Source organism: Habropoda laboriosa, unplaced genomic scaffold (genome assembly GCF_001263275.1).
Source record: "Habropoda laboriosa isolate 0110345459 unplaced genomic scaffold, ASM126327v1 scaffold22, whole genome shotgun sequence".
Taxonomy (NCBI): Eukaryota; Metazoa; Arthropoda; class Insecta; order Hymenoptera; family Apidae; genus Habropoda; species Habropoda laboriosa.
In genome coordinates, this window is record NW_017100261.1 from 1,927,476 (window position 1) to 1,938,516 (window position 11,041).

At 45.3% G+C, this 11,041-nt stretch overlaps 1 protein-coding gene across 12 annotated transcripts in view; it reads left to right on the top strand.

The window, feature by feature from the left end:
- The window catches only part of LOC108572791 (caldesmon-like), a 268,746-nt gene that overhangs the window by 176,338 nt on the left and 81,367 nt on the right, over positions 1–11,041 (top strand). For 4 of the 12 annotated variants that reach the window (XM_017935075.1, XM_017935085.1, XM_017935077.1 and 1 more), the window contains exon 1: positions 162–493. The exons of 4 other annotated variants lie outside the window; for them this stretch is intronic. In XM_017935075.1, the coding sequence (XP_017790564.1) occupies positions 331–493 (163 nt within the window). In that variant the 5' untranslated portion in view covers positions 162–330. Of the gene's footprint in view, positions 1–161; positions 494–11,041 lie in introns of those variants that run through there. 4 more of the 12 variants (XM_017935081.1, XM_017935080.1, XM_017935082.1 and 1 more) reach the window with 2 other exon arrangements.

The following is an 11,041-nucleotide window of genomic DNA, read 5'->3' on the forward strand; positions in this document are numbered from 1 at the left end:
CAGTAATCTCTGTTAAAGCAACAGGAATCTCGGAACATTAGGATACCGTGATCCACGTGTAACAACTGAAAGGATTAATTAATATTGCTGTTGACAGTACTCTCTGTTAAATTAAAAAGAATTCTCAGAACATTGGGATACTTGTCCTCCACGTGTCACAGTACACTGTTGGTTATTTATTTGGGTAGAGATCAGGTCGCTTCGTTTGGTCGAAGCGTGCCAAGCATCTCTAAAGGGACAAAGTATAATTTGTCGGAGAAAGTATGAATAGTTGAGGGAAGAGTGGTAGCGTCGGTATCGGTATGTCAGTGTTGATTAAATTCCGATGATATGGGAGCAGGAGACATGAATAGAGAGATACCGAGCAGCACCCTCGCGACTCTCAGGGGGATCCTGGTGAGCTCGTTGTCGAGGGAGAACCTGGGCCCGCACGATCTACCCGTGCACGAGAACGGAAGGCATCGAGCCAGCAGGAAGGTGCACTTTCGCGAAGGTACATTTAGAGGTTGCATCCTGCGACCGGTAGTCGATCATCATTTAAATATAAACGGAGGAAGCGGCGCACCCGTCGCATTTTTGCACGATTATTGAACAGGAATTATTACGTTTACCAGAAATAGAAATTATGACGTTTAAGACAATTTTTATTTTTTTGCATTTAATCTAACAGAAAATACCTTGAACTATTCAAGAAATAGATGTCACTTTGGTGCAGGAATTATTACGTTTACCAGAAATAGAAATTACAAAGTTTAAGTAATTTCTTTTTTCTATGTAATTTAATGCAAGAATATTAGAGAACCTTGGGCTATTTAAAAAAAAAAGGAAATAGGTGTCAGTTCGATATAGGAATTATGTTTACTAGAAATAAAAATTACAAAGTTTAAGTAATTTTCTTTTTCTATGTAATTTAATGCAAGTATATTAGAGGACCTTGAGCTATTTAAACACGAATAGATGTCACTTCGATGCAGAAATTATTAGGTTTACTAGAAATAGAAATTACAAAGTTTAAGTAATTTCTTTTCTATGTAATTTAATGCAAGGATATCAGAGGACCTTGGGTTATTTAAAAAAGGAATAGGTATCACTATCTGTGGTATTTAAAAAAAAGTAGGTATCATTGTCGATTACTTTCGATGACAACGCACAGAGAAGGTTCGTTCCACGCATTGCGTTACTTCGAAAGAAACTATAACACCGTATGCGCTAAGCGGAGGAGAAAGTTTGAGAAGATTCCAACCGCGATTCGATCGTTTGATAGTGAAAATCGCGCGTAACCGGGATGCAACGGTTCACGAGCACACACACGTCTCATACACACTTTTAGTCTCGCGTAATTTAACAATTTACCTTTTCCTGCGAATTCACGCGAACCGCATTCCCCTCGTGATGAACGTATCAAAATGAAACACCTCGACTCTGAACGTCGTCGTTCGTCTACCCGACGAGATTGGTCATCGCCGGATTCGTTATTCCATTCACGACACCAGCTGTCATCCTTATGAATCGAGTATGCCGATGAAACTTTCTACGGCAGGCGTTAAGAAACCTAACACTCGAGGTGTGGCTCTTCACGCGAATTCGTCCTTCTTCCTCGTTAGACAATCTCCGATAAAATATTCGCGTGATCCCCTCGTTGCCGGATTGTCGAGGCGTTCATCTCCAATTGGAGAACCTCTTCGAGGCGAGTTTCCACGGAAAGGAGACGAATATACACCATTAAGCCGGATTTAACTCGTTCCGGTGGTCTCAGCCTAAGCTTGGCTTAGAACACGCCCACGATCGGTATTTCTTTCCTATGTTCCTGTACAGACGGAGACGGCGAACCTTTGCTTTCGTCTGATCGAATCGGATTCTCGGTAGACCACAGTATTTCCACCATTCGTTTCTCAAATTTTCACTCTCACTTTGACCGATACGATCAACTTCGAAATTCGTCTTCCCTCTTTTTTTAGACACTTCTTCTTCCTTCGCCACACCGGCTGGAGTTACTTATTACGAAGCTTTAATTAAAGTAAGACGCAAAGGCGCTTAGCGTTTACATGTAACGGGTCGCGGATTTTTCTCGTGAAACCCTAATGAAAGGCTTCCAAGCGCGGGTAACGTTAGCCCGACATTGTTTGCCCTTACGTAGCGAGCGTCGTTTCCTTTCCAGAATCGACGTAATTGCCGCACGCGGGGCAGCGTCCATCGGAGAAGGGAGAGAACTCATCGCCAGTTCCGTGACTAATAGATCTGCTGATGTCACGCGCTAAAAAGTCCGTCTCTCCGCGCTTCACGCCCCTGGAATCGCGTTTGATAAACGACTCTTCGCTCTCTCCTCTCCTTTTTCATTCCCTCTCCTCGCCTCCTCTTTTGTGTCCTCTAAACGTGCGTGGTTTAACGGTCGACGATGTTTCCCCGAAGTTTCGACGGATAGTCAGTGACGAGAGGTGAAGCCGCCTTCGAACGACGAGGAGGACTTCCGGAATGGTGTTCCACCATCGATGGAAACGTTCCCCGGTTCGCCTGTTTCCCCAAGTTTTCGCGCGGTTTGATTGCTTTCAGCGATCACTGCGGACGTGGTCACATCTGCCACGTTTCTCCGCGAATCGAATCGAATCGAGATTCGATTACGCGTGAGAGTTCTCGTTTTTTTTTTCTCTCTTCCGAGAAAGTTTTATCGAGTTACGCGAGGGAAAAGGTCGAGACCTACTGCTACGTACCCAGGTCACCGATTTCGATTATCGTTCTTTTGGAAAATGTCCGAGCTGCCGGTGGAAGAGTAAAAATAAACCTTGTAAATGAACGTCATCGTGCAAGCGACGTTCCCTCTATTACCTATGGAAATAAGCTGGTTTCGGTTTCTCGTTAGTTCCATTCTAACTTCTAGAAAATACTGTTTTCCGTTTAGTTCGAAGTCGGTGTTGGAAATGTGAACGGGGGACGAAAAGTTGCAGTCGATTCGCGTTCCGCAACGTCCTCCGGAAAAGGGTTGGAAAACGGATTAAAAGAGAGTGTGGGGAAGCAGGGTGTGATGGGTGACGCGGGGCAATCGTTTTAGCGAAGGTAGCCTAACGGAATTGCGTGAATCAGAAGCGATGGGATCATTAATTGGGGCGTGGATTGATTTATCTGGTAATTAACAATTACCATCGAACGATGCAACCTAGTGGGACTACGAAATATATATTCCGCGTGTTTCGTTATCGTCTTTTCCATTACCGATTAGTAAATCGTTCGATGATATTTTTTTTACTCTCTGTAGGGACAATTACAGAGAGCTTAGCTGCTCTTCTCTCTCCTATCTGTTTCTGACTATTTAACGACTGACACGTTTCTGGAACGGAATTTACGAGCGAACGAAGGTGCTTTAACGCGGCGATGCGTGCATATAGACGCGTAATAAAACGCGTACGGCGCGCGTTACGCGACGCTAAGTCGCGAAGAACATTTTAATAATCGACATTGATGTTTCTTTTCTGTTTCAGGTGAGTACTTCTGCCGTGAAGTGGGGGAGAGACGGTGTGTGTGCGAGCGTAAGGTGGCTGCCGGGCTGGATGATAGCGGTATGTAGAGTGAAAACCGGGAAGAGAGTTTTCATCGACACACGAACGACACACGGGGTTCGAATTCTCGTCGTAGAAACTCGATCGAGGGGGATAAGCGAGCCGTAATAAATGAATTCATTACATTCGAGCCGTGTCATCGCGTTTAATATTAAACACCGCCGTGAAATCGGGCTAATTGCGAAACTTGCCCATCGTCATTCGAAACGAACGCGTCGAAGAGTAAGTCGGAGGCACTTGCGTCTTTCACCGAATGCCTTTCAAAGCTGAAGGTGTTAATGAAACTCGATTGCAGCGGAAGATTTGTCTGTTAAAGGGATACGAATGGGTAAATTTTGGGATTTTTTTTTTTATTGGTAATTACTGAATGGGAAGTTTCAATTTTTGTAGGAGGTACAAATGTAACTTTTAGCTTCTTTTCAGAATTTTTGGAAAGTAGAAATGTTGCAAAGTGGAGGAGTTATTCGCTAATTGCGAAGCCTCTGCTGCTGGGACATCGCTGGAAAGGTTCGGAACGTCGGGAATAAAAAATTCTTGTTGATTTGTGAATAAAAGTGTATGACCTGCAGGGTAGCGTACGATTTTTCAAGAGTGGTAGTCTGAAGAGGAAAAACCTCTTTTTATCAAAAAACAAATCAACGCAAAAGTTTCTAAAAAATTGAATAATTAAAATATCGAAAAAATCACACATCACACTGTAGGTAATACATTTTTATTTGCAAATAAAGAAGAACCTTTTCTTTATCCAATCTTGATGCTCCAGAATGATGTAGCATTTTCACTTTTTCAAAAATTGAAGAAAAAGGCCGAAAGTTACATTTACACCCTTAAAAAAAAAATTGAAGCTTCTCATTTAGCAGTCCCTAACGAAAAAAATTCCCAAACTCTTCCTTCCTCCTAGCTGCCTCAGGCTAATGTACGCCCTGAAATTCCACCGCCAGTCGAATAATCATTTCACCGAAGAAATCTCCCAACAAGTATCCGTATTTCTCAAAATTAACACCGCCAAGAAACAGCGAGGTCTTCGACTCACTATCGGCTTCGAACACGATAAACTGGACTCTCGACTCGAGTCAAGATTTTCCAAGGAGATGACCTACAAACACGAGAACTGCACTTTATAATCTGATACGGAAGACGCTTCTCCAGATAAATCGCGCGCCTTTATCCACGAATCTATCTAACGTAAAATATTTACAGTTAGAGGTGCACATGTATGCTTGTTTCAACGGTGCTCTCTCTCTCCGCGTTCTGTGTACACTTTGATTACGTGTGTATCGCAGGAGGGACGTGAACGGAATCGTAAATCCACCGTGCTAACGTTCTTCAACCCCTCTACTCTCATCCCCCGTCACCGTCCCGCGGAGTAATAACGTGTTCGTGCGAAATTGCGCCACGGATGCAGGCGCATCCCACATTCTCGTTATATTTCATATGCACTTTGTCAAGCGAGCTGAGGGCTCGAGATGAGACGAGAGGATCTCTGCGAGCGTGAAGAAGCCCTCCTCCTTGACACTTTATCCGCAGGCTCGCGCAGAGCGCGGCAAAGGGGAACAGGCCGTGACGAGCAATTAATTTCGTGCTCGTCGAACATTTGACGGCACCGCTGACGAAACTTTCCTCTGTTCTCTAACAGGAGGGTCTCTACCTACAGTCGATAATTTCCAGAAGTAGAGAGGCCTCCGTTAATGAGCGGTCTAACTTCCTTTGTTACTGCGAAAAATTCTGTTGTTCAAAGAGTAGTACGGAAACATAAGCGTTTAGATACGGAGAGCGTTAGAAGGGAAAAATTCTGGGAGTTAGTAGAGGTTTCGAGTAAGAGAGGTTATTAGCAGTGTTATTAGAACTGTGCTTTAATTTATTCCTTCGATATTTTCACAGTGAACTGCTTTTGCGATCAAACCGCGTGCACTGTTTATCTCTGTAAAGAAATGAATTAACGATCGATGAACCGTTGCTCCTATTGGATCGATTGACCGATATGGAGAAATTAACTTGGACTCGTAGAGATCGGAGTTCTTCCGAGGTGAAATATATGTTAAACATGCGGCAAATAATTCGAGTCAACGGAAGTTTTATTTCCAGTTGTATAGGTTTTTACAGCGGAGGGACGAAGAAAATTTTCGTCTCATCGAGATTCCGCTGTAACGTCAATTCTGCGAACACTTTCCGTTACACAGAGGAGCATACTACGAAACGTTATCAAGAGTGCAAATTGAAGTGGTACCGAAGAAAGAAAGAGCTAGGAATCTAGTGCACGGTCGTGAATTTAGCGACGTTTAATTTGCGATAAGAGGCCGCCGATAAGGACAGTTCACCGACTCATCAGTCATTTGTGGCGGTGCGGCGTAATGCTCGCCTCATATTTTACCCCGGTACAATTTATGACGTCCGCCATGGTAAATAATCGCTTCGAGATTAAGATACCTTATCGCTGACTCAGCGTCCGCGATATTCTTCTTTCTTCTACGTAACCAGCTGCTACTTTTAGCGGGTCAATTATGTCATTTTTTCTCTCTCTCTCTTTCCTCATGCACCGTGCACGAAATCACGTTCAGCTTGATACGAGAACCGACTTTTCCGTTTCACCGATAAATCTCTTCGAGGGGTTCAAAGGGTTAAACGATTCGACGATGCGGAAAATGCGATAAAAAGAAAATGAAAAGGGAACACGGTTGATTAGCATCGCGATAGTACGAATGGAAATTCTTTCATGTAAATTCTCGGTAACACGCGGTTGAAAAGTATTGTTCGACTGATTGACATCGCCGGATGTTACGATTGGCACGATGATTGACGCCTATCCGCGAGATGAGCCTCTATCGAGACAGTTGAAACGCAGCAACGTTCCTAACGATCCGTTAACGGAAATTGCACGGCGTTAGAACGCGTTGAACGCGCTCCGCTAACCTCGTTATCTCATCTTCCCCGCGTAATCTCGTCGTATCAATCTGTATGTGATTCGCGAACAGATTTCTCTCTCCTCCTTCACCTGCTCTTTTTTCGTACGGTTCATTCACGAGAGAGGACGACGATCAACCACGCCTTTCTACGGGCGATTTAACCGCCAAAGTAATTTCCCCGGCGGAAATTTATCAGGAATCTAACGTGGATGAATAATTCATCGGTCGTCTCGATTGCGTTCACCGAGCGCCGCTCGTGAGACCGTTCTTACGGTAGCTATGTCGGTACTGAGTCACGAGACTCGTGTAGCGCGGTTTCCACCGACGTAATATCCGCTTCTGCTTCCCATAAACTATGGCAATTTGACCGCCCAGTCGTCATTAACATCTCATACGTTACTCGGTGAGCTTCGTACGCCGAGTAGGTGGGAGTATGCTCGTGAAAAGATTGAAATTCGCGAAGATGAATTAATGCGCTGTTCCGAGAATCGTTCCTCTGTTCTTCAAATGTCGATTAATTATGTATACGTGTATTCGTGAAAACGTATAAATTAAGCATAGGATAAACGTGTTTACGATATATTCAGTTTACAAGTGAGCTCTTTCCGTGAAACAAACGGTATAGATTAAAAGATCGAGATGTAGTTTTCCGTGACTGTTCGCCAATTACGTCGATTCCTCGTTCTTCTCTGAACGCTCGTTTACGTAGTATGTATGTACGTATGCAGAGAGAGAGAGAGTGTGTGTACGGGTCGTTCTACAAACGACAAATTGCTCAGACGCTTTCAGCCCGTATAGAACGCGTGTATCGTCTCTCCTTCCAATGAAACGCTCATTCATGCCAGTTTCCACGACTGATAAGGTCACGAATCATCTACTCTCTCTCCCATCCCCCGTGTTTACCGAGCTGTGTGGAAACGCTCTTAATTCGCCGCATCAACTCCCGATCACACTCGAGGAGAACGCGTTGATTTCACCCTATAGAAAGGAGAGAAACGAAGGATAATTCCGGTGGATCGTTCTGCTGGAATACGAGCATTATTCTTATCGTGGCGGCAATTCGAGTCGCGCTAAATTCGCCCATTCGTAGCGTACACAACGCCGTCGTCGTCGTTGTCTGGGGTGTAAGTTCATCTTGTTTGAATGGAGGGAATAGTCCGATGCTTCGTTTATGCATCTTAATCCGGGCATTGTTGGCGCGGCCGGAATTCGTGAATCGCAAACGAGGACACAATATCTCGCGAGACCTTCCGCGTTGAATCGAAATCCGCGGCATAAATGGATCAGCGAGATTATCCTGGATCGTCGTCTGCCTGGGGTCGGCCTTTCAGCTGATTCTCTCTCTCCTCTCTCTTTCTCTAACTGCATCTGCTTTGCTCTTTGTCTCATTTCGACCTCTCTGTCTCGGCTCCGTGACTTTCGTCCGTTTCTCTTCTCTCTGTCTCCCTTCCTCTCCAGCTCTTCTCTCTGTGTCTCTTTTCCTCTTCATCTCTTTCTCCTCTCTGCGTCTCCTTTTTTCCTCTGCCTCTCTTGTTTCTCTCTCTCTCTTCGTGTCTGTGTTCCTCCAGTTGCCTGCGTGGATCTGCTTTCCGCGTCGCGTTCGCCAGAACAAATCTAGTTAGTTCTGCTCCCTTTTTTCACTCGCGTCGATCATTCGAGGCGCGTGGTGAAAGTTGCTAGTTGTCCAGGCGACGAAAGAAGGAATTTAGTTTCTTCTTGGAAGCAATTTTCGGTGCCGATTCCGCGTTGGAGGCCGCGGTAATTGAAAAGCCGCTGCTCCTCCAGTCGTTGCGGTTCTTCGTAACTGCGTAGTGTACGGTACCTGCCTTTCGCGTTCCTCCTCCTCTCAATTCTTCCTTCCAAGAAACGAATTTCCGTGAGAACGATTACATTAAGCGTGTGTTAGAAGAGAGAAGAATCGCGGAGTTCGATATTATTCCTCATTCGAAGACCGTTCCCCGAAAAACCCAGCAATCACGATTTCACGGAAGTCTGGTCTCACTCGTGGTTCACGAACAGAGAAAACTTTCAACTTTTCGGAGTCGATTCATCTTCGCGGGCCCGAGCGTGTTTGGCAAAGTTCACCACCTCGGGAACAAAGGCGCCGCTCCATGGAATAAGAAAAGTAATCACGACTGTAACCGGTTCGCGAAACTTTTCACCCTAACCCCTTGGATCCACGATCCAACGAATTTGTCTCCTATCGAGAAATCGGCTATAATCGAAAGAAAGAAAAAAAAGAAAAGAACCTTCGAAACATTTGATATTCTTACGGAGAAAAATTGTTCCGACGATTCGCTAACTCTTCAAACCGGTGCTTTTTCCACGAAGATAAAGAACGACAACGTTCGAAACTTCCGAACTTACTCCTCGAACTTCCCAACTCTCCTCACTCCGAGTCGTCGAATTTTCACACGCTGCATTTACATGTATATAGAGCCAGAACGTGTGAGGCCTATACGAACTCGCGAACAACTAGCTCCTCCCGGTGGAATACTTAGCATTCGACAAAGGATGAAAAAACAAAGGGGCCAACTGTTTTGAAGAGTGGCCAAATTCTCGTCGTGTCCGTGGGTTTGTCCGCGATCGTTCGCCTAATACCGTCGGAAAACATGGCTAAGGAACAGAGAGAAAGAGAGAGAGAGAGAGGGTAATAAAATTTTGCCCCTGATTCGTGTCCCTTTTTTCGATTCTCCGCATGTAGCCACGGCCAGTGGTGGACTCTGTTGGTACGGTTCCAAGTGGGCGCCGAAAAAGTCGTCGGACGAGCAGACCGGTAGATTTACCGATGTTCCCAGCATTCGACTATCTTTTTCGTCGACTCCAGACTCGTCTGTCCAGACTCTAGAGCAGAAACTCTCTGGCTCTGGTGGTTTCCAGTTATTAAGGCGCATAGAAACCGGAACTAATTCACGAGAAATTTGCTGGAACGTCTTTTGAACCACGTTTCACCGATAAAACTAACTTCCTTTCGTTTTTTTTCTTCTTCACCAGAAGTAGACAACTCTCCGTGTTATTCGAGGGGAAAACTGGTTTCCGATACTTTGCATAAGCTCTGTATCATATTCGATCGAGAGAGAGGAAGAGGCGGAACGTTAACGAGCTCACTGGCGTTTCGCTCGAAATCCTAATTGCACACTTATCGCAGATAATTAGTACAGCGAGCGCGTCGGTTTTAGATCGGTGGACGATGGCGCGTTGATACTTTTACAAACGAGACGGTAGAGAGAAGATCGGAGAAAGAGGAATTATCGATGCTCGTTATTAGCGAACGCTTATTGCCTGGTAGAAAATATCGAAAGCTGAGGCTACTTGCACCGAGGAAAGGTGATACCAGTTCCTCTATCATTTTCTGTTCCGTTGTGCATCGAAAGTGGTCTCTTCGCGTGTATACAATTTAAAGAGGTATCCTTTGGACGGAGGGAAAAGAGAGGAGGAGACCGGATGGATTTTAATTAATCGACGGAAGCAGGAGGAGAAAAAGGGAAGAAGAAGGCTGACAAGAGGAAGAAAAGGAAAGAAGGAGACTTTTAGACGATGCAATTATCGTCTGGAATAGGGTAGGTAGGTAGGGTAGCTCTGGGTATATCGAATCGTGACATCGAAGCGTTCCTTGGGAAGTCCCGCGAAGGAACGACGCGAACGAGGATGAAGGCTCCTGTGTGCTGCTGGCTCGATAACTCTCGATAACTGGTCGCGGTCCGGTCCGCAAGAATCGGCCACAATGCGGGGGGAGGAACAAAGGAGCTGCGACGTCGACATTATCTCGATCGAATAAAAATGCCCAAGTCCTTTCGATACACTTGACATAAATCTCACGAACGATAAAGCGGCGGACTGCGGTAACGAGCGATACGTCCGATCGTTAATGCCACCGCCGTGGAAACTCTTACGTACTTCTCTCTCTTTCTTTGCCCTTAGAACCAGTGCCATTTTGCGAAAGCATTTCCAACGGGGCTTTCGACTCGCGGTTCCTTGCACTTTTCCCAACCACTTTGCCTGCCTTTTTTTTACACTCCTCCGTTGGAACTTGGTGTACATATATACGTAGCCTTGATTCGTGATCTCGGGTTCGGTAAAACGGTAGCGGAATATCAAACGAGGAACGATTTTAAGAGGCAAGTTATTTCGAGTTTCACATTTTACTTTTGCTAATACTATCTTCAATCTAAGGGTATAAAGTTTCGAGTTAAAGAACGGTGTATATCCGAGATAGCGTAGAGATGGAATGAATTACAGCGAGAGAGAGAGAGTTCAATAATTTTCAACCTGGGGTCGTGTTTCTACACCACGTGCGACCAATGAAAGATTCCCCTCACGTTCGAATCGTGGAGATCGATAATCGATGATCTCTCTCTCTCTCTGTGCGGCACGATGCTGCACGGTCGCGATTCGAAAGATTGGACCGGCAATATCACCGCCGAATATGCCGGAAAGATCGATGGGACTAGACTGACGCAGACCTTCGACTTCGAGACGGATCTGATAGCGGATTGAACGCCCGCTTTTACCTGAAATTCGTTTATCGAGTTCATAGGGTGCAGCCGCGCGCGTTCTATGGCTACCGGGATACAGAACGCCCGCCGA